Genomic DNA, 16,181 nt, shown 5'->3' with positions numbered 1-16,181 from the left:
ACCATGCAGCAGTCAACTGTGTTGGTATTCATTGGTGAGGTACTGTACTGTCAATCGGCTGCAGTTGGGCAAGCTGTTGGTAGATATTTACACAGAAAAGGTAGTTGATCTCTATCTTATGTGTAGATATTTGCTTAGGAATAGTCATCTCTTTAACTAAGACCGTCGCCAAAACTAAGACAGTTCTGCCAAGTTGTTCTGCCAAGAAACAGAGGAAGGAAACAGAGAAGGAAACAGAGAAAGGAAACAGAGGAAGGAAACAGAGGAAGGAAACAGAGAAAGGAAACAGAGGAAGGAAACAGAGGTGGGAAACAGAGGAAGGAAACAGAGGAAGGAAACAGAGAAAGGAAACAGAGGTAGGAAACAGAGGAAGGAAACAGAGGAAGGAAACAGAGGAAGGAAACAGAGAAAGGAAACAGAGGTAGGAAACAGAGGAAGGAAACAGAGGAAGGAAACAGAGGAAGGAAACAGAGGAAGGAAACAGAGAAAGGAAACAGAGGAAGGAAACAGAGAAAGGAAACAGAGGTAGGAAACAGAGGAAGGAAACAGAGGAAGGAAACAGAGAAAGGAAACAGAGGAAGGAAACAGAGAAAGGAAACAGAGGTAGGAAACAGAGGAAGGAAACAGAGGAAGGAAACAGAGAAAGGAAACAGAGAAAGGAAACAGAGAAAGGAAACAGAGGAAGGAAACAGAGGAAGGAAACAGAGGAAGGAAACAGAGAAAGGAAACAGAGGTAGGAAACAGAGAAAGGAAACAGAGTAAGGAAACAGAGAAAGGAAACAGAGGAAGGAAACAGAGGAAGGAAACAGAGGAAGGAAACAGAGGAAGGAACCAGAGGAAGGAAACAGAGGTGGGAAACAGAGGAGGGAAACAGAGGAAGGAAACAGAGGAAGGAAACAGAGGAAGGAAACAGAGGAAGGAAACAGAGGAAGGAAACAGAGGTAGGAAACAGAGGAAGGCTCCACACCACTCTCTCACTTGAATATATTACTTAGTTAATTTCAGAATATCTCATTTTGCTCTTTTGTAGCTTTGGCAACTGTGTGTGTTTTCTATACCTGTTTGCTCCTCTCCCTGTAGGCTTTACAGACGCTCCCCACTCCTTGGTTGCAATCCTTCTAATTTAGTGTACCCTGCATGCAAAACCCCTATGTGGAATTCCTGCCGATCTGCGGTCAAGAACGACTTGTTCATCTCAGCAATATGCTGCCCATCCCTTGACGTCGAGGTGGTGGTACATGTCTACTCATTTCTCCTAACTGGAGATTTTCTCACCAGTCCATCTTCTCATGTGAATTCCATGCTGTCACTTGTCCACTTAAGCTTAACATTGTTGTCATCGATCACCCACCAAGTGCCCTTGGAGATTTCCTTAATGAGCTTGACACCTTGATAAGATAATTTCCTGACGATGGCTCACCACTCTTCGTACTTGGTGACTCCCACCTCCCGACATCTGCCTTCGATTAATTTCTTTCCCCTCCCTGCCTCTTTTAACATAACCCTTTCCCAATCCCCTCCAATGCACAAGTCAGACAATACGGTTGACCTCATCTTTACTAGAGGCTATTCGCCAACTAATCTCACTACAACCCCCCCCCCCCTCCAAGTCTCTGTCTCCTTTCCTCCAACCCTAACCACTCAGCCCCTACCCAGATGGTCATGTTGTTTCCTTCTCTGTCTCCTTTCCTCCAACCCTAACCACTCAGCCCCTACCCAGATGGTCATGTTGTTTCCTTCTCTGTCTCCTTTCCTCCAACCCTAACCACTCAGCCCCTACCCAGATGGTCATGTTGTTTCCTTCTCTGTCTCCTTTCCTCCAACCCTAACCACTCAGCCCCTACCCAGATGGTCACGTTGTTTCCTTCTCTGTCTCCTTTCCTCCAACCCTAACCACTCAGCCCCTACCCAGATGGTCAGGTGCCATCACAATCTTCACTCTCTCTCTCCCACTACTCTCTCCTCTTCTATCCTATCATCTCTGCCTTCTGCTAAATCCTTCTCCCTCCTGTCTCCTGATTCTGCCTCTTCGACCCTACTCTCCTCCCTTTCCGCATCCTATGACTCGTACTGTTCCCTTTCCTCCCGGCCTGCTCGGCCCTCCCCGTGCTCTGTGGCTGGGTGACTCATTACGAGCTTACAGAACAGGGTTGCGGGCAGCTGAGCGGAAATGGAGAACAAATCTTCCAGAGGACCTATCATCCCTTCACTCCCTTCTCTCAACCTCCTCCTCCTCTGTATCTGCTGCTAAAGCCACTTTCTATCACTCTAAATTCCAGGCTTTTGCCTCTAACCCTAGGAAACAATTTCCCACCTTCTCCTCACTCCTTAATCCTCCACCTCTCCCTCCTCCCTCTCTGCGGATGACTTTGTCAACCACTTTGAAAAGAAGGTTGACGACATCCGTTCCTCATTCAATCAGCCTATTGTTAATATGCCTATCTTGTGATACAGATATTAAGGGATTTCTACACATTATACTGATGAGTTGACTTATGAGGTCCATTTCAAATCTGTCAGTACCCATAGTCCCAATAGTCCCAATGTAGAGTAGCTAGTCATCACTGTATGCACCCTGTATGTACAGTACCAGTCAGAAGTTTGGACACACCTACTCATTCAAGGGTTTTTCTTTATTTTTACTATTTTTTACATTGTAGAATAATAGTGAAGACATCAAAACTATGAAATAACACATATGGAATCATGTAGTAACCAAAAAAGTGTTACACTTTTAAAGTGTTTGAGATTCTTCAAAGTAGCCATCCTTTGCCTTGATGACAGCTTTGCACACTCTTGGCATTCTCTTAACTAGCTTCACCTGGAATGCTTTTCCAACAGTCTTGAAGGAGTTCCCACATTAGCTGAGCACTTGTTGGCTGCTTTTCCTTCACTCTGCATTTTTTGGTTACAAAACTTATTTCATAGTTTTGATGTCTTCACTATTATTCTAAAGAAAAACCCTTTAATGAGTAGGTGTGTCCAAACTTTTGACTGGTACTGTACATACTTGTATGTAATGTAGGTGTTTGTATCCCTAGTGTTCTCTACCTTTACAAAGGTATAACTGGTGCTTAGCAATGCCTCTCCACTCACCATCTCTTTGTGTGTGATGGGTAATATGGTGGTGAGGTGGTCCTCTGATCCTAGGGGTCTGCCAAGCCCCAGCACTCCCAGGCCCAGGTCATGACTGTGCCTAGAGGGGGGAATAGGAGGAGGGGATTTGCTTCCCCCATCCAACTTCCTGACCTGCCGCTCCCCCTTGGAGCTGGCTGAGATGTTGGCGGCCCCAGCGCTGAGCTTGCGGACTGGATTGGTCAGCCACTTCTTCAAGGTGCTTACAGAACGTCGCGAGCCTGGGGAGCTGGGGGCTGAGCTACAGGACACCGTCAGGGTCGGAGGCAGGGACGCCACGGAGGTGGAGATGCTACCCTCGCTGCCTGCCGCCGAGTATGAGTCTGGAGGGAGGGGGAGGAGTGAGAGAGAAAAAGTGAGATGGAGGGATGGGGCAAAGGTCACATAACAGGTCAAGGGAAGAGGAATGATAAACTCTCTAAGTCAAAGACTGGGATTTCTCAGCTCTCCAGATAGACAAATGGAAGTTTAACTAAGGCAAAGGGCAGCAGCAGACACACAGCAGCAGACACATATGTCTGGTGCACAACTAGAGCTGGATAAATACGCTAGCTAAACAATGGATGAACATAGAGCTGGATAAATACGCTAGCTAAACAATGGATGAACATAGAGCTGGATGAACATAGAGCTGGATGACCATAGAGCTGGATGAACATAGAGCTGGGTGATCATAGAGCTGGGTGATCATAGAGCTGGGTGATCACAGAGCTGGGTGAACACAGAGCTGGGTGAACACAGAGCTGGGTGAACACAGAGCTGGGTGAACACAGAGCTGGACGATCATAGAGCTGGACGATCATAGAGCTGGACGATCATGAAGCTGGATGACCATAGAGCTGGACGATCATAGAGCTGGACGATCATAGAGCTGGACGATCATGAAGCTGGATGACCATAGAGCTGGATGACCCTAGAGCTGGACGATCATAAAGCTGGACGATCATAGAGCTGGATGACCATAGAGCTGGATGACCATAGAGCTGGATGACCATAGAGCTGGACGATCATAAAGCTGGACGATCATAGAGCTGGATGACCATAGAGCTGGACGCCCATAGAGCTGGACGACCATAGAGCTGGACGACCATAGAGCTGGATGACCATAGAGCTGGATGACCATAGAGCTGGATGATCATAGAGCTGGATGACCATAGAGCTGGACGACCATAAAGCTGGATGACCATAGAGCTGGACTAGAGGGAATATGAGGAGAAAGTTCCTGGTTTAGTCCATTAAGGACAGAGGGATGGAAAGTAGACCCCTCTCTCCCCCCTCCCTCAACAGTAACTCCCCCTCTCTCCCCCTCCCTCAACAGTAACTCTCCCCTCCCTCAACAGTAACACTCCCCTCCCTCAACAGTAACCCTCCCCTCCCTCAACAGTAACCCCCCGCCTCTCCTCCTCCCTCAACAGTAACTCTCCTCCTCCCTCAACAGTAACTCTCCCCCTCCCTCAACAGTAACTCTCCCCTCCCTCAACAGTAACCCTCCCCTCTCTCCCCCTCCCTCAACAGTAACCCTCCTCCCTCAACAGTAACTCTCTCCCTCCCTCAACAGTAACCCTCCCCTCCCTCAACAGCAACTCTCTCCCTCCCTCAACAGTAACCCTCCCCTCCCTCAACAGTAACTCTCTCCCTCCCTCAACAGTAACTCTCCCCCTCCCTCAACAGTAACTTTCCCCCTCCCTCAACAGTAACTCTCCCCTCCCTCAACAGTAACCCTCCCCTCTCTCCCCTCCCTCAACAGTAACCCTCCTCCCTCAACAGTAACTCTCTCCCTCCCTCAACAGTAACTCTCCCCTCCCTCAACAGTAACTCTCTCCCTCCCTCAACAGTAACCCTCCCCTCCCTCAACAGTAACTCTCTCCCTCCCTCAACAGTAACTCTCCACTCTCCCCCTCCCTCAACAGTAACCCTCCCCTCTCTCCCCCTCCCTCAACAGTAACTCTCTCCTCTCTCAACAGTAACTCTCCCCTCTCTCCCCCTCCCTCAACAGTAACTCTCCCCCTCCCTCATCAGTAACTCTTCCTCCCTCAACAGTAACTCTCTCCCCTCCCTCAACAGCAACTCTCCACTCTCCCCCCTCCCTCAACAGTAACTCTCCACTCTCTCTCCCTCCCTCAACAGTAACTCCCCTTTCTCCCAACAGTAACTCTCCCCTTTCTCCCAACAGTAACTCTCCACTCTCTCCCCCTACCTCAACAGTAACTCTCCACTCTCTCTCCCTCCCTCAACAGTAACTCTCCCCTTTCTCCCAACAGTAACTCTCCACTCTCTCCCCCTACCTCAACAGTAACTCTCCACTCTCTCCCCCTTCCATCAACAGTAACTCTCCCCTCCCTCCAGTAACTCTCCACTCTCTCCCCTCCCTCAACAGTAACTCTCCCCTCTCTCCCCTCCCTCAACAGTAACTCTCCACTCTCCCCCTCCCTCAACAGTAACTCTCCACTCTCCCCCTCCCTAATAGTAACTATCTCCACTCTCCTCCTCCCTAATAGTAACTATCTCCTCTCTCCCCCTCCCTCAACAGTAACTTTCTTCCTCCCTCATCAGTAACTCTCCCCTCTCTCAACAGTAACTCTCTCCTCTCTCCCCCTCCCTCATCAGTAACTCTCCCCCTCCCTCATCAGTAACTCTCCCCTCTCTCAACAGTAACTCTCTCCTCTCTCCCCCTCCCTCATCAGTAACTCTCCCCCTCCCTCATCAGTAACTCTCCCCTCTCTCAACAGTAACTCTCTCCTCTCTCCTCCTCCCTCATCAGTAACTCTCCCCCTCCCTCATCAGTAACTCTCCCCTCTCTCAACAGTAACTCTCCCCTCTCTCAACAGTAACTCTCTCCTCTCTCCCCCTCCCTCATCAGTAACTCTCCCCCTCCCTCATCAGTAACTCTCCCCTCTCTCAACAGTAACCCTCTCCTCTCTCCCACTCCCTCAACAGTAACTCTCCTCCCTCAACAGTAACTCTCCCCTCTCTCCCCTCCCTCAACAGTAACTGTCCCCTCTCTCCCCTCCCTCAACAGTAACTCTCCCCTATCTCCCCCTCCCTCAACAGTAGCCCTCCCCTTTCTCAACAGTAACTCTCCTCCCTCAACAGTAACTTTCCCCTCTCTCCCCCTCCCTCATCAGTAACTCTCCCCTCTCACCCCTCCCTCATCAGTAACTCTCCACTCTCTCTCCTCCCTCAACAGTAACTCTCCACTCTCCCCTCCCTCAACAGTAACTCTACCCCTCCCTCAACAGAAACTCTCCACTCTCTCCCCTCCCTCAACAGTAACTCTCCACTCTCTCCCTCCTTCAACAGTAACGCTCCACACACTCCCCTCCCTTAACAGTAACTCTCCACTCTCTCCCTCCTTCAACAGTAACGCTCCACACACTCCCCCTCCCTCAACAGTAACTCTCCCCCTCCCTCATCAGTAACTCTCCACTCTCTCCCCTGTCTCAACAGTAACTCTCCCCTCTCTCCCCTCCCTCATCAGTAACTCTCCCCTCTCTCAACAGTAACTCTCCCCTCTCTCAACAGTAACTCTCTCCTCTCTCCCCCTCCCTCATCAGTAACTCTCCCCCTCCCTCATCAGTAACTCTCCCCTCTCTCAACAGTAACCCTCTCCTCTCTCCCACTCCCTCAACAGTAACTCTCCTCCCTCAACAGTAACTCTCCCCTCTCTCCCTCCCTCAACAGTAACTGTCCCCTCTCTCCCCTCCCTCAACAGTAACTCTCCCCTATCTCCCCCTCCCTCAACAGTAGCCCTCCCCTTTCTCAACAGTAACTCTCCTCCCTCAACAGTAACTTTCCCCTCTCTCCCCTCCCTCATCAGTAACTCTCCCCTCTCACCCCTCCCTCATCAGTAACTCTCCACTCTCTCTCCTCCCTCAACAGTAACTCTCCACTCTCCCCTCCCTCAACAGTAACTCTACCCCTCCCTCAACAGAAACTCTCCACTCTCTCCCCTCCCTCAACAGTAACTCTCCACTCTCTCCCTCCTTCAACAGTAACGCTCCACACACTCCCCCTCCCTTAACAGTAACTCTCCACTCTCTCCCTCCTTCAACAGTAACGCTCCACACACTCCCCTCCCTCAACAGTAACTCTCCCCCTCCCTCATCAGTAACTCTCCACTCTCTCCCCTGTCTCAACAGTAACTCTCCCCTCTCTCCCCCTCCTCAACAGTAACTCTCCCCCTCCCTTTCTGTTGCACAACGATTTGAAAGGAATTTCAATGCACTCACTTCTGCCAACAGGTTATCTCTTGTACAGTGTTATCAGTGAATGGAGAGAGAGAGAGAGAGAGAGAGAGAGAGAGAGAGAGAGAGAGAGAGAGAGAGAGAGAGAGAGAGAGAGAGAGAGAGAGAGAGAGAGAGAGAGAGAGAGAGAGAGAGAGAGAGAGAGAGAGAGAGAGAGAGAGAGAGAGAGAGAGAGAGAGAGAGAGAGAGAGAGAGAGAGAGAGAGAGAGAGAGAGAGAGAGAAGCTTCTGCTGACACAAGTCAGTGGCCCAATTTGTAAGTGTTTCCAATACGTAAGTGTTTCAAAGATAGTCGGCTCTAAATTGACAATCCTTCCAAGTGTGGTGTGAACAGATAATGTTTTTTCAATCTTCATTTAGGCTCAATAAAATATCTCTGTCAAAACACAAACGACTATGTCTGTCTCAGTAGAACAAGCCATGTGAAATTCACTCCATCATCATAAACATGTTCTCTTTTCTGTGTCTTAAAAAGTGTTCAACCACATCCGTTTCTTTAAAGATCAAAATGAATGAAAAGAACATTGTTTATAAATCACAATCTCTAGGTCCAATTTCTGTATTAGAAAACCATGGAAAAAGAATGTACCTTATGCAACTATCCCCTCCTCTTCCTCTTCCTCCTCCTCCTCTTCCCCCTCCTCCTCATCCTTCCCTCCTCCTCTTCCCCCTCCTCTTCCCCTCCTCCTCCTCTTCCCCCTCCTCTTCCCTTCCTCATCCTCCTCCTCTTCCCCCTACTCCCCTTCCTCCCTACAGAGCTATTGCCTTGCTGACAGTTACCATATCCATTCAAAACTATATATATACTGAATCCAGTAGACAAGACATACTTCAACACATTTATTGCTCCCCTGCTGTGTGGCTGTCTGTCTACAGTCTTCTGTCTCATCTCTTCAATCTAACACTCTCTCTTGTCTTCCTCACAGTTTCACTGAGGAGAACACATTTGGTCCTCTGTCTCTCTTTAACATGTCTGGCCAAAGAATAACCTGTTTTATAGATGGCATGTGGGTGAGCTTAGGGTGGGTTGTTTCACGACACACACACACACACACACACACACACACACACACACACACACACACACACACACACACACACACACACACACACACACACACACACACACACGCGAAAGAGTGGAAAGGGTAAAGGGATCTGAAGCTGGCAGGGATGGGAGATAAATAGAGGCCTGATACTGGCAGGGATGGGGGGGATAAATAGAGGCCTGATACTGGCAGGGATGGGGGGATAAATGGAGGCCTGAGGCTGGCAGGGATGGGGGGATAAATGGAGGCCTGAGGCTGGCAGGGATGGGGGATACATGGAGGCCTGAGGCTGGCAGGGATGGGGGGATAAATGGAGGAGAGAGGAAGAGAGGAATGGAGGGGGTACAATCTCCAATGGACAATGACAATGATTGAGTCTGATAAGTCTGCTCTCAGCTGTGTGATGCTCTAATGACTCGAGCGTTGGTAGTAGCAGGGCCTGTAGTGGGTGTATGTGTGATTTGGGATGGTGTAATTACCAGAGGGTTTAGTACTACGGGGTCTGCAGCGTCATCATCATCTTCCGCATATGTCGCTATGACAACTAGATGCTCTCTCTCTCCCTCTCTCCCTCTCTGTCCATCTTTCATTACACACATACCCGTGGTGCTGGATAGTAAAAGGAGCTGATAGCATTGTGTTACACTTTGGAAATGGAAAAACATGTCCCCTGCTGCAATTCCTCACACTGCATCCATCTACCTCACTGCAGCCCACTGTTTCTGATCGTATTGGAACTCCCTGATATTTTATTTATGTAACTAGGCAAGTCTGTTAAGAACAAATTCTTATTTACCTTATTTACAATGACGGCCTACCCCAGCCAAACCCGAACAGCCAAATGTGCGCCGCCCTACGAGACTCCCAATCGCGGCCGGTTGTGATACAGTCTGGAATCGAACCAGGATCTGTAGTGAGGCCTCTAGCACTGAGATACAGTGCCTTAGAGTGCTGCACCAATCGGGAGCCCAATACATTTTGTTCTGGTTATCTTTGTCTAATAACATCTGTTAATATTTTAAATAGATGCTCAAAAACCTATAGAATAATACTTACAGTTGAAGTCAGAAGTTTACATACACTTTAGCCAAAGACATTTAAACTCAGCTTTCACAATTCCTGACATTTAATTCTAGTAAAAATCCCTGTCGTAGGTCAGTTATGATCACCACTTTATTTTAAGAATGTGAAATGTCAGAATAATAGTAGAGAGAATGATTTATTTCAGCTTTTATTTCTTTCATCACATTCCCAGAAGGTAAGAAGTTTACAAACACTCAATTAGTATTTGGTAGCATTTCCTTCAAATTGTTTAACTTGAGTCAAATGTTTTGGATGGCCTTCCACAAGCTTCCCACAATAAGTTGGGTGAATTTTGGCCCATTCCTCCTGACAGAGCTGGTGTAACTGAGTCAGGTTTGTAGGCCTCCTTGCTCGCACATGCTTTTTCAATTCTGACAGCAAATTTTCTATAGGATTGAAGTCAGGGCTTTGTGATGGCCACTCCAATAACTTGACTTTGTTGTCCTTAAGCCATTTTGCCACAACTTTGGAAGTACGCTTGGGGTCATTGTCCATTCGGAAGACCCATTTGCGATCAAGCTCTAACTTCCTGACATGTCTTGAGATGTTGCTTCAATATATCCACATAATATGTCTTCCTCATGATGCCATCTATTTTGTGAAGTGCACCAGTCCCTCCTGCAGCAAAGCACCCCTACAACATGATGCTGCCACCACTGTGCTTCACGGTTGGGATGGTGTTCTTTGGCTTGCAAGCGTTCCCCTTTTTCATCCAAACATAACAATGGTCATTATGGCCAAACAGTTCTATTTTTGTTTCATCAGACCAGAGGACAATTCTCCAAAAAGTACAATCTTTGTCCCCATGTGCAGTTGTAAACCATAGTCTGGCTTTTTTATGGCAGTTTTGGAGCAGTGGCTTCTTCCTTGCTGAGCGGCCTTTCAGGTTATGTCAATATAGGACTTGTTTTACTGTGGATATAGATACTTTTGTACCTGTTTCCTCCAGCATCTTCACAAGGTCCTTTGCTGTTGTTCTGGGATTGATTTGCACTTTTCGCACCGAAGTATGTTCATCTCTAGGAGATAAAACACGTCTCCTTCCTGAGCGGTATGATGGCTGCATGGTCCCATGGTGTTTATACTTGCGTACTATTGTTTGTACAGATGAACGTGATACCTTCAGGCGTTTGGAAATTGCTTCCAAGGATGAACCAGACTTGTGGAGATCTACAATTTTTTTTCCTGAGGTCTTGGCTGATTTCTTTTGATTTTTCCCATGATGTCAAGCAAAGAGGCACTGAGTTTGAAGGTAGGACTTGAAATACATCCACAGGTACACCTCCAATTGACTCAAATGATGTCAATTAGCCTATCAGAAGCTTCTAAAGCCATGACATAATGTTTGGAATTTTCCAAGCTGTTTAAAGGCACAGTCAACTTAGTGTATGTAAACTTCTGACTCTCTGGAATTGTCATACAGTGAATTATAGGTGAAATAATCTGTCTGTTAAAACCTGTTGAGGACAGACGTTCCGCTAGCGGAACGCCTAGCCAATATCCAATGGAACAGCGTGGCGCGAAATACAAAACCTCAAAAATCCAATAATTTCAATTTCTCAAACACAACTATTTTACACCATTTTAAAGATACACTTCTTCTTAATCCAACCACATTGTCCGATTTCAAAAAGGCTTTACAGCGAAAGCAAAACATTAGATTATGTTAGGAGAGTACATAGACCAAAATTACCACACAGCCATTTTCCAAGCAAGGACATGTGTCAATAGAACCCAAAACACAGCTAAATGAAGCACTAACCTTTGACGATTTTCATCAGATGACACTCCTAGGACATCATGTTACACAATACATGTATGTTTTGTTCGATCAAGTTCATATTTATATCCAAAAACAGCATTTTACATTGGCGCGTGATGTTCAGATAATGTATTCCCACCAAAAACCTCCGGTGAATTTACAACAATACTCATCATAAACGTTGACAAAATACATAATTATTTTAAGAATTATAGATACAGTACTCCTTTATGCAACCGCTGTGTCAGATTTTAAAATAGCTTTACGGAGAAAGCACATTTTTCAATATTCTGAGTACATAGCTCGCCATCACAGCAAGCTATACAGACACCCGCCAAGTTCGGGGTTACCTAAACTCAGAATTAGTATTATAAATATGCTCTTACCTTTGCTGATCTTCGTCAGAATGCACTCCCAGGACTGCTACTTCCACAATAAATGTTGTTTTTGTTCGAAATATTCCATATTTATGTCCAAATACCTCCGTTTTGTTCGTGCGTTCAGGTCACTATCCAAAGGCTAACGCGCAAGCACAATTCGAGACACAAAAAGTCAAAATGTTCCATTACCATTCTTAGAACTATGTCAAATGCTGTTTAAAATCAACCTTTATGGTATTTTTAACGTAAAATTGCGATAGTATTCCAACCGAACAATAGCGTATTCATTCAAGGAGAAAAAGAAGGAACAGCTTGCTCGCGGGACCGCGCATATCCAATCTCTTTGTCCCCAGGCAGTCCACTCAGTAACTGAGCTCCTATACTCTGCCCAGTGACAGGAGAAGGCTCAAACAACTTTCTGAAGGCTTTTGACAGCCAATGGGAGCCACAAATACTGTAGCTTCGAAAGGGACTAGAAAGAAGAACTACAATTCTCAGATCCTTCACTTCCTGGTTGAATCTTTCTCAGGTTTTTGCCTGCCATATGAGTTCTGTTATACTCACCGACACCATTCAAACAGTTTTAGAAACTTCAGAGTGTTTTCTATCCAAATCTACTAATAATATATATATTCTAGTTTCTGGGAAAGAGTAGTAACCAGTTTAATTTGGGTACGTTTTTTCATCCGGCCGTGAAAATACTGCCCCCTATCCTCAACAGGGTAATTACAATTGTTAGAAAAATGACTTGTGTCATGCACAAAGTAGATGTCCTAACCAATTTGCCAAAACTATAGTTTGTTAAAACTTGTTATGGCTAGACGTGCCGCTAGCGGGACACCTTGACATCATCCGGGGAAATTGCAGAGCGCGAAATTCAAATTACAGAAATATAAATATTTAACATTCATGAAAATACAAGTGTAATACATCAAAATAAAGCTTAACTTCTTGTTAATCCAGCCGCTGTGTCAGATTTCAAAAAGGCTTTACAGCGAAAGCATAGCATGCGATTATCTGAGGACAGCGCCCCGCATACAAATGCGTGAAAAACATTTTTCAACCAGGCAGGTGCGACACGAAAGTCAGAAATAGCGATATAATAAATGCCTTACCTTTGAAGATCTTCTTCTGTTGGCACTCCAAAAGGTCCCAGTTACATCAAAAATGGTCATTTTGTTCAATAAAGTCCTTCTTTATATCCATAAAAACTCAGTTTATCTGGCGCTCTTCATTCAATAATCCACCAGTTTCCCTCCTTCAAAATGCATACAAAATGAATCCCAAACGTTACCAATAAACTTAGCAAAACAAGTCAAACAACGTTTATAATCAAACCTCAGGTACCCTAATACGTAAATAAACAACACAATTTAAGATGGAGAATAGTATGTTCATTAACGGAGATAAATAACAAAGAACGCGCTTTCATCCACACACATGGAAACACTACAGCCAAAATGGGAGCCACTTAGAAAAATTACAACTTCTAGCTAATTTTTCCAAAAACCAGCCTGAAACTCTTTCTAAAGACTGTTGACATCTAGTGGAAGCCCTAGGAACTGCAATCTGGGAGGACTTCGCCTCATAATAAACATGAAAGCCATCGGAAACAGTGGTAGGCATATCCAAAAGTATATGCATATCCTAGCTTCTGGGCCTGAGTAACAGGCAGTTTACTTTGGGCACGCTTTTCAGCTGGACGGGAAAATACTGTAAATACTGTAAAACGAGTTTTAATGAATCCAGTCTAAGTGTATGTTAACTTCTGACTTCAACTGTATAGTCGGCTTACTCCAATATTTTTCTGTTGTTCAAGGCTCAAACCATGATTCCATTCAGCAAATTCCCTCCCACGAACACCAACGAAGTTGCCCTTTCCAAATATATTTTTATAGTGAGTTACTTGTAAATATTAGACTTTTTATTAGTTCCAATAGGTGTAAAGTGTTGTTGGATGGTTGCTTGTACAGTTTCTCAGGTTGTTTTAGCTTTGATTGTTGATTTTTCTCCAGATGCAGCAGGGTTAGCTACTTAGCTAGCTAGCATTGCTAACATTAGCGCCAAAGATACAGGCTTCAATCATGAGAGACCTCGATTCTGTAGTGATTTCCCTGCAAATGTCATTCTAAATGTTGTTCTAACAGGCCTACATGCTGATTGGACTGTTGTTAAAGACAGTAACTTATGGTTAGCATTCATTAGCCTCTATATTTAAAAAAAAATTGTTGAGTAATCCAGTTGATTGGTGACAATGACATGAACAATATCATTGTGATATTCATGCAAGCATTATAATATATATGCTGAATAAAAATATAAATGCAACATGTAAAGTGTTGGTCTTAGGTTTCATGAGCTGAAATAAAATTCTCCACACGCACTAAAAGCTTATTTCTCTTAAATGTTGTGTACAAATGTGTTCATGGCCCTGTTTGTGAGCATTTCTCCTTTGCCAAGATAATCCATCCACCTGACAGGTGTGGCATATCAAGAAGCTGATTAAACAGCATGATCCTTACAGAGGAGCACCTTGTGCTGGGGACAATAAAAGGCCACTCTAAAATGTGCAGTTGTGTCACACAACACAATGCCACAGACATCTCAAGTTTTGAGGGAGCGTGCAATTGGCATGCTGACTGCAAGAATTTCCACCAGAGCTGTTGCCAGAGAATTGAATGTTCTCTACCATAAACTGCCTCCAACGTCATTTTAGAGAATTTGGCAGACATTCAACCAGCCTCACAACTGCAGACCACGTGTAACCACGGCAGCCCAGGACCTCCACATCCGGCTTTTTTAAAAACATTTTTTAAATGTAACCTTTATTTAACTAGTCAAGTCAGTTAAGAACAAATTCTTATTTACAATGACAGCTTACCGGGGAACAGTGGACTAAAAACGAATTTTGATTGACTGGGCCTTGCTCCCAAGTGGGTGGGCCTATGCCCTCCCAGACAGACCCATGGCTGCGCACCTGCCTAGTCATGTGAAATCCATAGATTAGGGCCTAATTATTTTATTTCAATTTACTGATTTCCTTATATGAACTGTAACTCAGTAAAATTGTTGAAATTGTTGCATGTTGCATTTATATTTATGTTCAGTATAATTACAACCGAAAAGCACTCATAATTTATGACATAAGCTTCATCTGGGCTTGCTAGCCAGCTAAGCTAACTGCAGACTGGGCGGAGCATTGCGTCCTGTGAGGTGAAATGCACCCTAGGAATTGTAGTATAATGTAGACGAGGGCAATGCAGAAGCTTCAAAAATGACAAAAACAAGGAATTTTGTAGTGTGACTAACAAAAACAATAAAACAATAAAATGTGTATCAAATCTTACAGTAGTGCATGTATACTAACAACATAATAACTGGTCATAAAGTGGTGGAATTGTCCTTTAAGCATGCATGCAAGCACACACACACACACACATTTTCTCCAATCTCTAATGGTGTCTTTCTAGGAACAGATTGCACACTGAGCGGGTTCATTTAGTTAATGCAGGTTCACCATTGTTTACAGTAAAATGCATTAGCACATGAAAGCTGAGATCATACAGACACACAAACACACACAAACACACACACACACACACACACACACACACACACACACACACACACACACACACACACACACACACACAACACACACACGAGATCAAGCATGCTGGGGTGTTCAGTTAATGTTGCTGGGCTTTCAACAAGACACCCACACACTGTTCCTACTGTCTGTGTCTAGCTGTCTGTCTGACTCACTAAGCTTACTGTCTGTCTGACTGATGGAGCCGACTGTCTGTCTGACTGATGGTGCCGACTGTCTGTCTGACTGATGGAGCCGACTGTCTGTCTGACTGATGGAGCCGACTGTCTGTCTGACTGATGGAGCCGACTGTCTGTCTGACTGATGGAGCCGACTGTCTGTCTGACTGATGGAGCCGACTGTCTTTCTGACTGATGGAACTGATTGTCTGTCTGACTGATGGAGCCGACTGTCTGTCTGACTGATGGAGCTGACTGTCTGTCTGACTGATGGAGCTGACTGTCTGTCTGACTGATGGAGCTGACTGTCTGTGATGGAGCTGACTGTCTGTCTGACTGATGGAGCCGACTGTCTGACTAATGGAGCTGACTGTCTGTGATGGAGCTGACTGTCTGTCTGACTGATGGAGCCGACTGTCTGTCTGACTGATGGAGCTGACTGTCTGTCTGACTGATGGAGCCGACTGTCTGTCTGACTGATGGAGCCAACTGTCTGTCTGACTGATGGAGCTGACTGTCTGTGATGGAGCTGACTGTCTGTCTGACTCATGAAGCTAACTGTCTATCTCTGTCTATCGATCTCTCTGTTCTTCCTTTCTAATGGGTCGGTGTGTTTGTCTGGCTCTGTGTGTCTGTTGGAAGGAAATTCTAGCCCAAACACTGCACGGTGTACAGCACGTATGGGTTATACTTCTGAAAGACAGCCCTAATAGACTATATCTAACCTCTGATCATCCATGTATTGTAGCCAACTGTGCAGT

The 16,181-nt window shown here is 45.5% G+C and overlaps 1 protein-coding gene across 4 annotated transcripts in view; it reads right to left on the bottom strand.

Moving 5' to 3' along the window:
* LOC106572685 (rho guanine nucleotide exchange factor 25) overlaps positions 1–16,181 on the bottom strand; it is a 106,096-nt gene that overhangs the window by 34,740 nt on the left and 55,175 nt on the right. For all 4 annotated transcript variants that reach the window (XM_045696312.1, XM_045696315.1, XM_045696314.1 and 1 more), the window contains one exon: positions 3,097–3,458. In XM_045696312.1, coding sequence (XP_045552268.1) covers positions 3,097–3,458 — 362 coding nt within the window. The remainder of the gene's footprint in view (positions 1–3,096; positions 3,459–16,181) is intronic.

Source organism: Salmo salar, chromosome ssa15, assembly GCF_905237065.1.
Source record: "Salmo salar chromosome ssa15, Ssal_v3.1, whole genome shotgun sequence".
In the NCBI taxonomy this organism is placed as follows: Eukaryota; Metazoa; Chordata; class Actinopteri; order Salmoniformes; family Salmonidae; genus Salmo; species Salmo salar.
Note: the sequence above shows the minus strand (reverse complement) of the source record. Positions and strands in the feature narration are given on the sequence as shown.